This window comes from Pygocentrus nattereri, chromosome 12 (genome assembly GCF_015220715.1).
Source record: "Pygocentrus nattereri isolate fPygNat1 chromosome 12, fPygNat1.pri, whole genome shotgun sequence".
Taxonomy (NCBI): Eukaryota; Metazoa; Chordata; class Actinopteri; order Characiformes; family Serrasalmidae; genus Pygocentrus; species Pygocentrus nattereri.
Window position 1 is genome coordinate 7,668,328 of NC_051222.1, and position 18,359 is coordinate 7,686,686.

An 18,359-nucleotide genomic window follows, 5' to 3' on the forward strand; every position below is an offset into this window, starting at 1 on the left:
CTCTCGTCCAACGTCAGTGTCTGATCTCACAAATGCTCTTCTGGATGAACGGGTCAAAATTCACACAAACACTTTCCAAAAGCTTGTAGGAAACTTCTCAGAAGAGCGGAAACGGTCAGAGCTGCAAGATGGACCAACTCCATATTAACGCTCATGGCTTTAGAATGGGATGTCATAAAAGGTCCTGTAGGTGTAAGGACGTGTTAAAGTGAGTATGCGAGGTGGTATGTGACGCGTACCTGTGTGTCACTGAGACTCCACACCTGTAAGACATTATCCACATTTCAATATTTGCACAAAGAGCTTTAGGTTTATTGACACACGGAGCGTTTTGTTTTGGCTCCAGCAAATCCAGATGAAGACAGCAATTGCAGCGTTCCTCTCCATCTCCTGAGGCCTGTCATCAGGGATGTTGTTTAATGCTTATAGTCACTGGGCAGTTATATCAGCTCCATTAACTCTGTGCTGGGCTAAGCAATTTTAGACGATTCGCACATCTGTCACAGTTGTTTTACAAGTGTTCCATGAACTGGAGTGCGACGCCTGCTGTGAAACTGTTGACTCCATCACACGCCATTGTGCGCGCCAAAAACATTTTTGGTCCCAGGTTTTCCCATTTCGTTTTCATGGTAAAGGAACACAGGAGGCCATTATTTCGTCTGAATAGTTATGCTAATGCTACTTTAAACATGCTGTGCAATTGCGTTTGGGAACAAATAAGCCATCAGGGGAAAGCATTGTTAAACTGTGGCTGGCACAGTCACCCCTGCAGATGGTAGAGGCTGGAATCGGCTGCTGTAGTCTGCATACCATCACTGCAGAATTGGGCTGACCCAACACCAGGGGACAGGGGCCACTTATTGGCCGGTTTATTCTCTATCTGCTACATTTTTCAATGCTTTCCAGGCATTAAAATAATTCAGCATCTCCATCTGTCTTGGTGTGTGCATCCGTTGGGCTGGACGGACAGACGGGGGATAGAGGAGGACCAAAAAAATAATGCTGGACTTTCTTTCATATATGCTAATTAGGAAGCATTTTAATGATAGGAATGTAACAGACATGGCCTACTTGGCACGATTATCAAAAAACATAAAAAGAAAATGCAAAAGAGGTTTGAATTATATTGGATCAATAAACTTGAAAGATAAATGCAATTAAATCCAGAGAAAAACAGATCAGAAAATAATAGAACCGAACAGAAAAGAACAGAGAATAGAACAGAACAGAGAACAACAGAAAAGAATCCAGAGTAGAACAGAAGAGAACAAAGAATAACAGAGTAGAACAGAACAGCACAGAATAGAGTCCAAAGTAGAACATAAAAGACTAATAGAATAAAACAGAATAGAATCAACAGTAGAATGGAACAGAACCTTGAAAAATACAATAGAATAGAATCCAGAGTAGAACAGAACAAAGAATAGAATAGAATGCAGAATAGAACAGAGAACAACAAAATAAAATAGAATTAATTAAAACGGAATAGAATTCAGTATAGAACAGAACACAGAATAATAGAATGAGTAAAATAGAATCCAGAGTAGAACTCAACTATTCTTCTCTGTTCTATTGAATTCTACTCTGGGTTCTAGTCTATTCTTCTCTGTTCTATTGAGCTCTACTCTGGATTCTATACTATTCTTCTCCATTCTATTGAGTTCTACTCTGGATTCTATACTATACATCTCTGTTCTGTTCTCCTCAGGATGCTATTCTATTTATCTCTGTTCTATTGAGTTCTACTCTGGATTCTGTTCTATTTCTCTCTGTTCTATTGAATTCTACTCTGGGTTCTATTCTATTCTTCTCTGTTCTATTGAGTCCTGAGGAGAACAGAACAGAGATGAATAGAATAGAATCCAGAGTAGAACTCAATAGAACGGAGAAGAATAGTATAGAATCCAGAGTAGAACTCAATAGAACAGAGAAGAATAGAATAGAACCCAGAGTAGAACTCAATAGAACAGAGAAGAATAGAATAGAATCCAGAGTAGAACAGAACAGAACAGAGAAGAATAGAATAGAATAAAGGTGAATGGAGTAGCATCTATCAGAATCGTGCTGTATTTCTGAGAGCAGTCATTTATAATAGATCACCGTGTGAACGGTGGTGGTGCTGCTGTACTTTTCAATGCACAAATATTTGAAAAATGAGGAAAAATGTCAGAGCGAGTGCCTCTCAGCGCAGAGACGTGGAAATAAGACACACAGTCTAGCGCCTGAAATATCTGTCTGAACCCGACGGGACCTGACTTTTCACGTCAGTGTCGGTTCAGATATCATTTCTCAAACATTCTTCCGAGCTTGCATCAGGTTCAGGTCTCACGTTTCTCACAGTCCTTTTGGCCTGCACTTCACTCCACTTCACTCTTCTCTTGCCTGCTTATTCAAACATTCGGCGCTGTGGGTTAGGCCAGATTCGGACAGGATTTTGTCAGGCTGCATTCGGGAATTTGGGAATTTCTCCAGTTCAAACAATACCGCCCCCCTGCGACATCAGTCTGAACAGCCAGATCAGAATTCGTTACTTTTACATCAGTCCAACTCGTGGCCGGAGGCGAGCAAGGCTGCAGCGTCAAAGAACGGTTTCAAGAATCTGAAGACATGAACCATGTGGCTGGAGCCGAATACCAGACCCTTCTACCGTGAACTTGAACACATTCTGGGTGATGAGCCCAGCTGTCAGTCAGTGATGCTTCATGATGGCTCCTGTGATGCTGGTGAAGATGAAGCCGATCCTCCGGGAGCAACTGCCGTTCTTTGGCGGTTGTGATTGTTTACCTCTGGACGAGCCACGTGAAGCAGCGCGTGATGGTCGGTTTAGGAGCTGATCTGTTCAGACTGGTGTCGCATACAGATCACATTCAAAAGATAATCTGAACAGCCAAACATAAAATCAGACTTGGTGAGAAAATCAGATTTGGCCCACTTTTACCTGCCGTGTGAACGTAGCCTAAGCCCCATCATCCATCCGCAAACAAACGGAACCCACTATTTAATCTGAGTGGTGATTTGGGTCAACAAAGAAAAACTGAAACATCTCAACAATGATTGTTCACCTTTGCAACTCTGAAGGAATGATTAACAGGACTGCTGGCTGCACTCAGTGAGCCAACGTTACTGTATTATTAACAAATAAGGAAGTTGTATCTCTATTATGCATGATAAGAAAACAAGGTCAGAACACATTTTCAGGTCAGTGGGAGGTTAATAAGGACTATGATGGGGTTCATTTGTTTGAAACCTTCCAACTAAGGTGTTACAAAGGCACTCAATTAATAGTAGTTGTGTATCATGCAGACGTGTCTCCATGAGTACTGGCACAACACAATGGCAATGTCTTGTAAAGGGTCTATTTTCTCATATATCTTCAATGGGATGTGCTGTGCTTTAGAAGGAAACAGACGCCTGGTGTTAATGATCATTACCAACATTTTCGGCATTCCAGAACAGCATAATGGGTTTTTAATCATATTGTAACTTGACCTGAGCACAAAAACAAGATGATGAAAGTCATCGCTCATGCAGACGGCCTTGGGCTCACAAGAACCTTGGGCTCGTTCATCTGCCTGTATGAAGTTGAAACCTTTTCCAGATATTTTATAGTTTATGGTGACGTGGAACCAAAGCTAGGTAGTAACTACTTTACAAGTTTGCTTAATCATTGCTATGTATTTACACACATTTTACGATGGCCTTTCAAAATAATGTTTCAATGCTACTAGTGTATATTTTTGAGGTAAATAATCTACTTTTTCTTCACGTCTGTCAGTTTCTAATTCCTTACTTTTGGCTTTATTTCATTCTGTTCAGGTGGTTCCGCTCCTGGATTTCTTGACTGTCACTCAAAGGCTTTAGCCTTTCAGTCTAGATGCAAAATTGGACTAGAATGGTATAGCGGTTCTCAAACTGGGGGTATGTGGCCTCAGAGGGGCCACAGAGGGGCACTAGAGGGACTGCAGAAACCTCCCCGAAGCTGTATCTCTACTTAGCAAGTTTCAAATCTGTCACTTTACGAAATCTGCTTGGGCCATGCATTAAAAAGCGGTACCTGTTGAAAAGCCATCCAGTGGCCACTACAGGGGTTCTCCTCTAACCACATCTTCATGTAGGACAGTCTTCAGTGTTTGGTGTGAACTGGTTCATTGTAGAGGTGGTACAAACCAGGGGTCCCAATGTCTACAGCGCTACAGCACTTACCATTCAAAACCAACAGTGTCTTATTTTTCCTTTATTTCTTTCTTTATTATTTGTTTGTAAGTTTGGACCATGCCTTGCTAGCTGGGATGTGTCAGACATCTAGTTCCAGCAACCACAACTGTATAACAAAATAACATAAGGTAAATAAAAAATATCTTACAATGATCTAGTCAAATCTAATTTGGTGGAGAGGGGTCATTTTTGGAAATCTGCAAATCTGAAATTGTGTAAAAAGCAATAATTTGTCTCAAATAAGAAACAAATGCTATAACAGAATACTGTAAGCTACCAAATTATATATATATATATATATATATATATGCTCCAGAATGTGTGAAAAGCCACACGGGGTAGAGATTTCTCTAATAAAGGGAGACACAATAGAGAAGCAAGGGGCAATTGAATTCCACACAAAGCACTACACTGATATTACACTACCCCAACACCACTTTATAGAATGGCAGTGCTGAAAGATATTATGTGTTGGAAGTGTAAACAAGACATTAGTATATATTTTCATCATACGTTATAAGGATGCAAAAAGGACTGAGCCTCTTTGGAAAAGTTTCTTGGAAACTGGCTCTGCTATGTTATTCCAATTTCAAAAAAGGCTGTCCTCTAGGGGACAAAACTGAATGAATAGGAGAGAATTTTCTCCTAGAACACAGCAAAATGAGGGATTCCTAGATGTTGGAAGGAGACACAAATCCATACATGTAGAATATGGAGAAACATTTGAATGTGCCTCCTTTGGAAAAAATACTGGCCACGTTAACAAGGAACCATAAACAATGAAATGTGTGGGAAGACTTCTGTAAGCAGCTTGAGCCATGACAGCAAGAGTGGACCACTCATCATCGCTCATTTTCCACTCTCAGTCCAGTTTACTTAGTTTTCCTTCTTTTGTTTTTCAGTTATACTTTGTAAATCAGCTACAACATTTTCTATAAAACCATTTTATATCACGCCTAGTCATTATTTCACTCTCTCGGTTTTTTTGTAATATTTGTCATAGTTTATTTTCTAAAATAAAAGTCTCTGTGCATTTAAAACCTCTTTGAGGAGATTAAAAACAAGTTGAAGCTTGCATGCAGGACAGTGATCTGGGTGGTCCGAGGGCGGAACAGCAGTGGCTCATACTTATTTTTTACAAAAAAAGGTCAGCATCCCACTGACTGTTTGCCATTGTTGGTCCAACTTTGGACCACTCAGATCACTGTCCTGCTTACAAGCTTTAACTAGTTTACTCTTCTCAAACCGATTTTAAAAAGCAGAGACTTTTATTTTAGAAAATAAAACCTAGGCTTCAGGTATAATTATTCTATAGTAAATGTTGTTGCTGACGCTGAGCTGGATCAAAATTATTTACTAATTTACAAAGTATAACTAAAAAAAAGGAAGGTAAATTAGACTCTGTGGGATTTTGTCTATTACTCTGCTTAACCGCCTGGACGGTGGACTGCCCAGAAAGCACTGAGCAAGATGCCACCCAGTTAGCAAAATTTGGCTGGCTCACTTGTGGGCCACATCCTTGGTTTGTTTTGGCCCAGTACATGGCTGGGTCCTCTGCCCAGATCTGGCCCACACACTATAAAGTGAGAAGAACTCATCTGGTCCCAGTGTGGCCCATCTACATTATTGGTCCACAACATTCATGCCAGAATTGTCCCACAAATGCATACACAAGGGAAAATAGAATAAAGTTGTCCAGGATCTGGCGCTATTCTGGCCATCATGCCTAACATCAAAGCCAGAACGGCCCAAAACCGTCTTATGTGGGCAGTGGACCACCATTTACCATTAGCGGGGCGGCAGTGGTCCAGCGGTATCCTCTTGCTATCAGGGTAGTTTCCTGTAGGACAAATGGAATATATCCCAGAGCACCTGCTTAACCACTATGCTATAGTATCAACCCATCAGAACACCAATGGTGACTACTGGACCCCACCAGGAACCAACAGAACCTGTTAATGATTTTGGTTATTTTTGTGCCAGGTTATGTGAAAACCAATATAAAACAATTTACAATAAATAAATGTAAAATTGCCCTGCAGTGAAAACATTTCACCAGAATCAACAATGGCCTGGGTTTATGGACTGGTGCATAAGTTTGGGGAAAAGGGCTGGAATTACCCTTTAAAGTGGTCCGGTTAGGGGCTTTTTTCCACACCTGGAAAACTTTTGGCTTTCTGTTTGACAGAAATGTGTGTGATGTCCACTCTGAGGCGGTTTTCGCGACTGGAAAGCGCCGGGAAAGCGTGAAAGATTGGACGCCGCCGAAGCTGCAGCGGAGGTAGTGTTAGCTTCAGGCTATCAGCTCCGCGCTTCCGGTTTCTCGGCAGTCGGCAGAGGGAGTTGAGCCGAGCTGAACTGAACCGAGGCGGACGGTTTTCCCTGCTTACTCACAGAAACGAGCCTCAAACTCTCCAACACAGCCCCCGGGAGGCAGCCCAGACTCTTCCGAGAGGACAAAGGGGGCGGTTTCTCTCTCGGAGCGGGCCCGGAGCCCCAGCTCTCGGAGCAGGCGCGGGGATTCACCTGAGCGCCTCACCGATGACACCTGTAGCCGCGGCGGCGGCGGCGGCGGTGGTTGTTTTGGTCGCCGCCTCGAGGCTCACGGCTCAGTCCGAGCGCCTGTAAACACACACCGGCTGCCCGCTTCGCTCCTCTGAGCTCTCGGCGCCGCTGAGGATGAAGGTGACGGTGAATTTCGGCAGCACTGGGGTGGTCGTGCCCTGCAAAGACGGCTGGGTGGTGCGCGACCTCATCGTCCAGGCGACTCAGCGATACAGGAAGATTGTGGAACAGGTGACCTTCTCTACAAACTCAGACTCCTTTCCTCTCTCCTTCTGTCCAGAGCTCTCTTTTCGGGGGGTCTGCTTGGGCTGTTTAAGAAGTTTTCTCTTTTTTTTAAAGCTGCACCTGCGCCGTTTGGGTGGGTCCCCAACCCCCCCCTCCTCCTCCACCCGAGCGGGTCACGTGACCAGTCAACAGCAATGCGTTAACAGCGAGTGTGTGTTGGTGTCTGAAACAGCCCTTAGTGACCCATACACTCCCACCCCCTGCACTGCTGACTGGCTTTACTTCATTCTGCCCACCACTAAAGAATATAATGATATGATATTGGTGTCAGCCGGGTGGGCTGAGGGAGCACGGTCAGTGTAGCCGTACACACCTTTGTTTCTACATTCAGGCCCAATCCCATTTCTCCTTTGTTTTCATGCGTCACCCTAACCACTTAGAGCTGGGTTACAATGGGGTAGTGGTTGAGATCTTGCCCTCGGAAATGAGACCCTCAAATAAAAAGAGCATCACTTCATTAACAGCTACCAGCGCCGCTCTGTAGGCGACCCGGCCCGTCTGCAGTGACCGCAGAGGAGGGTGAAGTTCAGCTCCTCGCTGCTGGGCTTTAGTTACATTTAGGGATCATAAGCCTTCAAAGAGGGGAGCAATTATTTATCATCGCCCACCCCCTAATTCTTCAGTGATATGAAGCTGAGGTCAGAGATTCTCCAGCTTCTTGCTCAAATCTTCCTGTTTCCGCCTTAAATGGAGCAGCAATTACATTCTGGAGCTTCAGGCATCAGAACTGCTGGGCTCTTTAAGGTGGAACGGGAAAGTTATCGAGCTAGCTACCGAGACATTAGCATGCTATAAAGAATTTGTTTACGCTTGTTATGAAGAAAACGAGCAAAATACACTGAAACAACATTAAACTAAGAGAAAACAGTGGTTACTGTAACTTTTTAACTGAGAAAATTCTCACATTTGTGGGTTACTTTGGTCTCTTGCTCAGCCATCTTGCTTATTTTTCTTTTTTTCTCATAACCCTCTGTTGGAGTCTCTGGGGAACCTCTGTTTGGAGGGCCGTGTAGCCCTAACACTTCACCGAACCCCTCTATCTCAACGAAATTGGGACACCTTAGCCCTAGACGCGAGAAACAGAGGGCTTAGGGGCGAGGGGTGAAATGGGATTGGGCCTCGCTGGGCATTTGATCAGCTCCGCTGACCAATTAGGTGCACTTTGTAGTTCTACATAGCTTGTTAGCCCACTTTCACTCTTTTCTTTAAGGGTCGGGACCCCCACAGGACCACCACAGAGCAGGTATTATTTGAGTGGTGGATTGTTCCACATGGAGATGGTAGTTGTACCACACGGTTAAGAAGTGATGAAGACGTTGAATGCGTTTACACGCACTTTATAATCTGGTAACTGCAGAAAAGCAGATTTTTGCATTTACATGCAAGTAATGGCTTTGAATCAGATAATGTGAAACTCTGGTTTACATGAGTCAGACAGGATTTCTTCTTTGGAGCCAGCCAATAAACTCACAGAAGAAGACGTGACGTAAACGTGACATAAATCACAAACTTCAAATCGTGGCTTTTTTTTTTTTAACATCAAGCCACTTTACCTGAAAATATGAACATACATCATCTAGAAGATGAAGAGTATTTAAATACTTAATTTCATCCACATATATTTGGTTTCACTGTCGCTCCAAAAGTGTTTTGCTGCTTGCTTTTTTTTCCAGTACTGCTGTCCGTTTCACACATGCACAGGCTGAGAAATCCGAAAGAAATCAGAGTAAGGGTACCCATGCACTGAGGAGTCTGATTACTGGTCTAAAATCCAGCTCTCTTTGTTGGATCTCTTAATCAAATTTCAAGACTTTAATCCGATCTAAGAAATCACAGTGTGCTGTTTACACGACCATTTGAATCAGACAACTGCAGAGACCTGCTTACGGTCAGATTATCGAGTGCATGTAGACGCAGTCATTGATATCAATGTCTATTATTATCGAGTATCGGGTTCAGTATGAATACAGAGTAAATCTAAATGCACTTGTAACACATTCATACCGTACAGCAGATGCTTGATAATCATTGATATCAATGTCTTGACCAGTTTGACTTCGCACTGTTGTGGACTGTCTTGCCAGATGTTGACAGCCCATAGTGCAGAAGCATTGCAGTGTTAAGCCACCACAGAACGGCACTCAGCGGTCGGGGACTTGGTGACTCGGCGCACTCGACGCTGATCTACAATCAGCACTGACTGAGATTAGATGAGTCACAAAAATGTAGAAAAGAAGTAGACGCCCAAGCGAAGGTAGGCTGTGGAGGATGACAACACACAGGTGGTGGGGTAAACAAGGTGGGACACGCCCAGTATGCAAATATATGGTAGCAAGAGCCAGTAGGAATGAGGTTGCATTGATCAAACACTTATCAAGTAAAGCTGAAACGTCCGAACTACACTGTAATAAGTGGATTCAACTCAAAGATCCCGTTTAAATGTGTGAAATTGGCAAAAAAAAGGTTATGAGAAATTTAAATGTAATTTATGCAGTTTTTTTTAGATAAACTCACCGATTCAGTTTTAGCTAAAAAAAAAAACATTACACTTCACTTGCGCTGAAGGGACCGGCTACTCCTGATAGGCGTCAAGACTATTTTATGCACTTGGCAACCACCAATTAGCGTAGGTCATTCTGAATAAGCTAAACTAGGACTAGTACATCAAATAATCATCTGTTGCTAGTGAGAGGAGTTAGAAGAGGGGAACAATCCAGCCACACTACAAACAAATATTTAAGAACAACATATTATCAACCTGTTTTGTATTTGCTAAAACGTAAATAAAAATAACAGAAAATTTTTTTAGTTATCGTACGACTTTTTTTTGAGTTTCAATTTTTTCCGATTAAGTTACTTGAACTTTCTGTAGCATTTAAGTTGTGCTAACTTAATTTGTTCATTAACATGTGCAGTTATGTTTTACACTGAAGTGACACGGCTGTAGTGGTGTTGTGGCATGTTAGTGTGTGTTGCGCTGATAGGAGTGGATCGGACAAAAGTGTTTCAAATGTGTGTATATTGTAGCCTCTAGGCCGGGTGTCGGCAGCATGTGGCTCTTGTACTGCCCTGTTGCAGCTCAACAGCAGAATTAGGTTTGTAGGTACATGGTTTATAGGTAAATAAAATGATCCTTCTTTGCAGTAAAATAAAGCTCTGCTCGTCGTTCAACACAGTTTACCTATAAATGGTCTTAAATGCTGCAGTCAATGTAGCGTAAATGTGCTCATTCACTGCACTGATTACTGGTGCGCAGACTACTGGTCACCTTAGCAGCACAGACAACAATCTGGCCTAGCTAGTAGCTAATGAAGCAGCAAAGAGAAAGGCTTAAGGTGAATGAGAAGCGACTTCAGCCTCGTAAAAAGTCAAACCTTGAGACATTTTACGAGAACCTGTTCTACTTTTGTGGAAAAGTTTCCTGCCAGAGATGCAAGAAAAGCAGCTGTAGCTGAACTAAAGCTTAAAACAGAGCAAAGTAAGTCTGCGTTTTCATTTACATTCTATTTTTTTTATCCTATACTAGCACATCAGCGCATGCTGAGGCACATTTACAGCCAAGATGGTAAAATGGACATGAAATTTTTTTAGTTATCGTACGACTTTTTTTGAGTTTCAGTTTTTTCTGATTAAGTTACTTGAACTTTCTGTAGCATTTAAGTTGTGTTAACTTAATTTGTTAATTTGGGGTAGTCGTGGGCTGGAGGTTAGGGAGCTGGCCCTGTGACTGGAAGGTCGCCGGTTCGATCCCCAGGGCCAACAGTCTATGACTGAGGTGTCCTTGAGCAAGACACCTAACCCCCAACTGCTCCCCGGGCACCGTGGATAGGGCTGCCCACCGCTCTGGGCAAGTGTGCTCACTGCCCCCTAGTGTGTGTGTTCATTAGTGTGTATGTGGTGTTTCACTTCACGGATGGGTTAAATGCTTAACTTAAATGTTGTGGCTCCCAAGGTGGTTTGATTATTGTTGAAAGGACAAATGGCTGTTCTGGGCATTCGGATTGCCAACCCCTGAACTAGGCGATGAAGAACCAGAGGGAAACATTGCACATGTGAGCAAATGCTCTCTTATTGAACCGGCAACAAGGGAGAAGCACTGCCCAGTGCCTCTAAAGGGGCCAGGATAGCAGGCAGGTCACTTCTAGCCATGCACTTTCTCTTTGCAGTGGGCATTAACACTGGCACTAACCACACCACAGCCCAGTAGTAACATCCACAACAATAATGTCCAAACAAATGTCTCTTTTCATACCAGGAGACTCTTTGTATGGCCACCATGCATGTCCACGCCTACTTTCCTACAGGAGAAGGAAAAAACATGCTTTATTTTTAATGTAAGTCAATGGAACCAGGCGTTTTCCCACATCATTTTGGTCCATTTCTTTTAGTCCATTCATCATGAAATTTACGTGCAACAGGTCTTTTCAAATTATGTCAAAAACTGGAAAACATCAAAAATGGAGAGGTTTCAAAAGAAATGTCAAAAGAAGCTTTTATAAAAGGCCTTGAAGTCGTGATTTTGTGCAGTCGGCACTTCTACACCCGCACGCTGTTGGGCAGGATGGTAACGGTCATGTCGACAGCTTGTTGTGCTTGGCAGCTACTGCTGCGGCGTAAGTGGGAAGACTCTTCTGAGATTTATCTCATCAGAATATGGAAGAAAACACCCTAGGCAGAGTCCAGTCTGCTGAGCTGAGTTGAGTCTTGCCTTCATTATTGGCGGACCTGGCAGTGAAGCTGAGGTGAAAACTCAGTCCCGTTACAGTATTCATACCGTCGTTTTGGGGATAATCAAATCAGTTCAAAGCCAAATCCAACAAGCAATGGAAGCTAAATGCCGTCCTTGTAAAACTCATTCAGTTCTGAATTTTGAGTGGCCATTTTTATAGATGAATGTAGATCAGACAACGTCACAAACGACATTTGAGATCACTAAATCGCATAAATTGCAGTTTGAGACAAGTTTATGATTTAGGCATGCAGTTTGCACAATGCTAACCTGCACATTATGGGTGTCATCAGCTGTGTATTATACGGTGGTATTGCTCAGGTGCACCATCATGTGCAACCGGTTCCTCAAAGAATCGCAGCCATGTCTTCTGCGTCTCTCGAAGATCTCAGCCCTTCTGTCAGCTTTTGATGAAGTGAGGGCCTTTCAGATGAGGTGGTCTTCAAGCTCTGTGATGCCGTGAGGGTGTATTTTTTTTTTTTTTTTTTTTTTTTTTTTTAGAAAAACTGCATATATGGGGCCCATAACCTACATGTGAATGTACCAAAAACAGTAATTCTGTTTTATCCCTTATATTTGTGGCCTGAAATATTTGTCCATGCCCATCTGCTAACATTTATGGCATTTGGCTGACGCTCTTATCCAGAGCGACTTACAATTTGATCATTTTATACAGGTCGGCGAAGGCGGTGTTAGGAGTCTTGCCCAAGGACTCTTATTGGTGTAGTGTAGGGAGTTTACCCAGGTTGGGATTGAACCCCAGTCTACAGCGTAGAAGGCACAGGTGTTATCCACTACATTAAGCAGCCACCATTGGTTTTGGTTGGGTGCGGACGTTGTTAGTCTCACGGTGATCATGTAACGAGAACATCCGGGGACTGCCATTCAAAATTTTGGGCTAAATGTGGGTGGAAACAACGCTGAGTGGTAAACCAGTCCAATGCTTCATGCAGATGGAGCTCAAAGTAGGGGCTGCTGTGTCTGATCCAAACATACACTAACACATCGCCACCACATCAGTGCTGTGAATGGTCCACCACCCAAATAGTACCTGCTCTATGATGGTCCATGGGGGTCCTGACCACTGAAGAACAGGGTAAAAGGGGGCTAACGAAGTATCAGAGAAACAGATGGACTACAGTCTGTAACTGTAGAACTACAAAGTGCACCTGTATAGTAAGTGGAGCTGATAAACTGGACAATGAGTGTAGAAACAAGGAGGTGTTACGCCTGATTGGTGTACATTGCATATTTGCGTCACCACATTATAATTACCATATTGATTTTGATAGGGATAACCTTCAGTATGACGGCTCTCATCACACCGTTTGTTTCCCTGCCTTTCTTTCTTTGAGTTTCTCCTCCTCACGTTTACAAATCCCCCAGGGGTTCCTCATCCTCATGGGCTGATAATGGCCACATGCTTTTACCCTCCTTACCTCTCTCACCTCTTATGGCAATGCATGTTTTGCCTGCATCACATGACTCTGCTGTATTGCTGTCACCCACATAAGCTGTACGGTCTGAGAGAATGAGCGTAATGTGTGATAAATTTAGCTGTGCCATTAGTCGCCTCCTATCTCCAACCACAGATGGCAGCCTGGGTTTGATTAGTTTGGCCCGGCCTGCTAGGCGGAGATGGCGGGCTTTGTTCGGAGAGCGTCTCGTCCGTCTGACTGATGGACGTTATCGGCAGAGATTGGCTGTGACTGGGCGGCGAGCGGCCGCTCTATGCCAGACCGGGCTGGGTGGATGGCACCCATTCATAACCATTCATACAGGCACCTTTATCTGCTGCGTCACTCGCAAATCTCAGCGCTTGTGTCAGCCTTTGACGAAGTGAGGGCCTTTCATATGGGGGTGGTTGTCAAGCTCTGTGGTGCCTTGAGGGCTTTTTTTTTTTTTTTTTGTAGAAAAACTGTGTATACGGGGCCCATATCATATGTTTGAATGTACCAAAAACAACCATGATTAATTTTTACGTGACCATTTTCCAGCATCTCTTTACCCCTTAGAGTTGGAGCTTGAAATATTTGTCCATGCCCAGTTGCTTACATTTTTTGGTTGGGTGCGGACGTTCTTAGTCTTACGGTGATCATGTAACGAGAACATCCGGGGACAGCCATTCAAAATTTTGGGCTAAATGTGGGTGGAAACAACGCTGAGTGGTAAACCAGTGCTTAACCAATGCCTCATGAAGATGGAGCTCCAAGTAGGGTCTGATGGTGCAGATGCCAGCTTTGCTGGATGAACAACAACCCAGTCATTATCACATCGATGGGACATAAGTTAGCGGCTGAAAAGTGACCCCGGAAATCCCCAATTAAGCATATAGATATGTGGAAAACATTATATGCAGTAAACATAAATGGTAACACTTTAATCTAGGATGCTGTTCATAAGGCTACAAGACACCTACGGTAGCTTGTCATGACAACTGACATAATTCTACATGAATGTTTATAAATACTTATTCCAATAGACATTATTCACTATAAAGGTTACGCTTGCCAATTTTTTATCAAAGTTGGCTAAAGTAGCCTTTATGGCAGATGTATGAATAAATATTTATAAACAGTTTTGTAGGGTTATGTTAGTTGCCATTGCAAGCTTATGTAGGTGTCATGTAGACTTATGAACAGCACCCTACAGTAAAATGGTACCACATAAACGTTACTTATTGCAAAGGAAAACAGGTCTGTTTGCCAACAATAGTGATTCAGTAGTTGCAAAGGGGTTGCTATGGCTTTACTGTGGTATCTTAGGTGGTCACTAAGGTACTTCTGGACTGGTATACCAGGTGGTTACTAAGGTGCTGCTAGGCCATTGCTATGCTTTCCCAAGTGGTTGGTAAGGTGTTGCTTTGTCATTGCTATAGTATCCCAGGGTGATACTAAGATGTTGTTAGGCTGTTGTTGTGGTATCCCAGGTGGTTGCTAAGGTTTTGCTAGGTCTTTGATAAACCTAGGTCAAGCCAACTTAACGAAAGATCATTTCCGTCCACATTTGACACAGCCACATGTGTTATATCACTGAAAAACTTACCAGAAAATATAAATAGAATATCCAAAGTGTCTATTTCTTTTGTAATAAGGACAAAATTCACACAAACAGCGCTAATATAGTGCATCATTATACTGCAGTACATTTAATAGCTGGATTTAAACTACATTTATATCCCACAAAAGGCATTAAAAGCCATTTATAATAATAGTTCATAGTGTTTTCCTAATTAAACAGTAAACAATATGATTCCAGCAACTGTGACAAAATAATTATTGTTATTCAGACATCATCAAGGTTAGATTTTGGGTTTTTGGAAACTCAATTTTTTTTGCATGTCAGTGTAATTTTTTTGGAAAACTTCTAATGCTCTTAAACTACTAAACCAACTATTTATGAGAAAATCATTCATCAACAAAGCTTCGTTGTTATCTGTCGTTTTAAAAATTACCCATAATATTCCTGCTGGTACATTTAAATCACCTCTTAATCTGGGCAAAATGCATGGATGCTAAATATGAAATGCAAACCAGTGCCCTAAATTCTGATTGGCTTGCATCAATATTTAGGTTCACTATGTAAAACTACACAACGAATAATAACCACTTTGTGTGCTATTCAGCCCAAAAAAGAGGCTGTTCCTGAAATCTACCGTGCTGTTAAGTGATCTTTCATTACAGTCGAATCTTTATTGTCTGCAGATTCATTTCCATAACTGAGAATGAGTGGTAGTTGATTTATTGTGGAGTTGACAGCACAGCAGCAGCATCGACTGCTAGATGACTGCGCTGCCCAGAGAGGCAGTGATGGAGAACGAGGTTTCAAATATGAGTCAGTCTTTTTTTTCTTCGGGCAAATCAAATAATGGCAGGGATATAAAGGTTTCAGGATTTACTGCCTTCGTTGTTTCGCTTAGTTCCGCGCAGGAGAACTAGATCCAGACATCGCCGTGGAACAGTAGAGTGGCCGTCTTCCAGCGGTGGCCGTTCCGGTTACTTGAGGTATGCGTTTTTACTGTGCAAGTTGAAATCCGATCTGTGCTTCAGGGAATCGCACGCGGATGGAAACCACCTGCCTGAGAGCACTTTGCTCCAGAACGGATGAGTAGTTTGAAAGAAATAACAAGCTATGGGTGGTCGAAATGGCATATGTCCTGTATTGCGCTCTTCACAATGCAAAGTATATCCCAATGTTTTGATTTTCAACAGACACAGTGGTACTGATGTGGTGGTGTGTTAGGGTGTGTTGTGCTGGTATGAGTGGATCAGACACAGCAGTGCTGCAGGAGTTTTTAAACACTGTGTCCACTCACTGTCCACTCTATTGGACACTCCTACCTTGTCGGTCCACCTTGTAGATGTAAAGTCAGAGACAGTAGCTCATCTGCTGCTGCACGGTTTGTGTTGGTCATCCTCTAGTCCTTCATCAGTGGTCACAGGACGCTGTTGTCTGGATATTTCTGGTTGGTGGACGATTCTTAGTCCAGCAGCGACACTGAGGTGTTAAAAAACCTCCAGCAGCACTGCTGCGTCTGATCCACTCAGACCAGCACAACACACACTAACACACCACCACCATTACGTCAGTGTTACTGCAGGGCTGAGAATGACCCACCACCCAAATAGTACCTGCTCTGTGAGGGTCCATGGGGGTCCTGACCACTGAAGAACAGGGTAACAGAGTATCAGAGAAACAGATGGACTACAGTCTGTAACTGTACAACTACAAAGTGCAGCTATACAGTAAGTGGAGCTGATAAGGTGGACAATGAGGTGGTCAGAATGTTAGGCTAACATTAGCCCTGCCCGCTAACATTAGCTGGCTAGCTGTACCCAGTATTATTTTATGTTGCCGTGGTGATCCCTGTAGCCTCTGATCTTAATGTAATCTTAAGAATGTTGAAGAATCACTATAAACTGTAGTCTATTAAAGCAGTGGGCGATTTTCTATCATTCTCACTAAAATCAGATTTCAGTATGTTTTCCTGAGCTCATCCCAGCTGTTATGAGGGAAAAAACACCTCTACATTAACGCCAATTCCTGCTAGCGCTTTTACGAGATTTCAAATAGAGGGTTAGGCCTAAGCTAACGGTGGTGCACATAACGCTTTTGGCCATTCCACGTTTAACATGATCATTTGAAGCTTGTAAAAGACGTTAGCCAAACGAGGTCAGAAACTCAGGACCTGAACTGAAAGTCTTGAACATCAGACCAAGTATTGATGTAACTAGGAAGTCTGAAAAGTGGGACTGGTTTTGAGAAAAAGTGCTATTTTAATCTGAGTTCTAAATACGGCACTGACTGTAGCTGCGAAACGAGCTGCAGTCCATCCAGATTTCTGCTAGTTCGGCGTTGGAAAACTGCCACATCCAATAAAACACGTGGTAAAGTCTGGTAGAAGCTTCACATCAAGCTCTCTTATGAGCTTCAAACGATGATGTCGTATCTGGAAAGGCCAAAAATGTACACCACCATTAGCTTAGCGTTCTACTTGAAATTGCTTGGAAGGGCGCTAGCAGGAATTAGCCTTATTGTAGAGGCGTTCGTTTTTCTTATCATTTGTTGTGAGAATGATGGGATATGTTCAGCTGTAATAGTCGACAGATAGACGTGATCTTTGAACGTTGGACGTGGGTCTGGGTCCAGCTAGCCAGCTGAAGCTAGCGGGCAGGGCTTAACATTAGCTACCTAGCTGTTCCCAAGTGATTACCAATGGTTCCCAAGTGGTCCACCTGGCAAAAGCAAAGTAATTGGATAACATGGGGGGGTAAAAAAACCAGATATTCCACCTTCACGTAATCAGATCACAGACCACAGGCATTTTAATGAGTCTTATGTCTCCCCCTTTTCGGTAAGGACAGGCCTCTAATCATAGAATATAATGAAGTGTTGCCAATTACTGCTGCTTTATTTCAACACTTTCTCAGCTGCGCTCCCTAATGGTGTTTAATGTCATGCTAATTCTGTTAGTGTTTAATGAAGTGTTTGGAGGATTAAGGCGTGAAACAGTGGCGCCCTGAGTGCACTAAGAAATTCTACGCTAATCAACCTCACTTCCATTCTGACTCGCTTTCTATTCCCTCCAGAGGAAGTGATGACTGAGAGCGGCTAATGTTGCTTTTTTTTATCTGCACGCCGCTGACTTCGCTGTTAATTGGCCACTTGATGATGTTTCTGCTTTTGTGGACTGTTGCTGCTTAAGGTGGAACATTTAGATTTACTGGTGAAATTAGCTTTTTTCCCCTCAATTGATACAATACTGTGTGTGCGGGTGTGTGTGTGTGTATATATATATATATATATAAAAAATATACTCACACACTTGTTATTAGAAACACTTACCTTGTGCTTCCACTCACTGGCCACTTTATTAGAAACACCTACCTTGTACTTCCACTCACTGGCCACTTTATTAGAAACACCTACTTTGTGCTTCCACTCACTGGCCACTTTATTAGAAACACCTACCTTGTGCTTCCACTCACTGGCCACTTTATTAGAAACACCTACCTTGTGCTTCTACTCACTGGCCACTTTATTAGAAACACCTACCTTGTACTTC

General features: G+C 42.9%; 1 protein-coding gene across 3 annotated transcripts in view; it reads left to right on the forward strand.

The window, feature by feature from the left end:
- The first annotated feature begins 6,545 nt into the window (after window positions 1-6,545).
- pard3ba (par-3 family cell polarity regulator beta a) overlaps window positions 6,546-18,359 on the forward strand; it is a 274,053-nt gene continuing 262,239 nt past the window's right edge. For 2 of the 3 annotated variants that reach the window (XM_017714021.2, XM_037543525.1), the window contains exon 1: window positions 6,546-7,011. In XM_017714021.2, the coding sequence (XP_017569510.1) occupies window positions 6,895-7,011 (117 nt within the window). In that variant the 5' untranslated portion in view covers window positions 6,546-6,894. Of the gene's footprint in view, window positions 7,012-15,588; window positions 15,799-18,359 lie in introns of those variants that run through there. The other variant, XM_037543526.1, reaches the window with a different exon arrangement.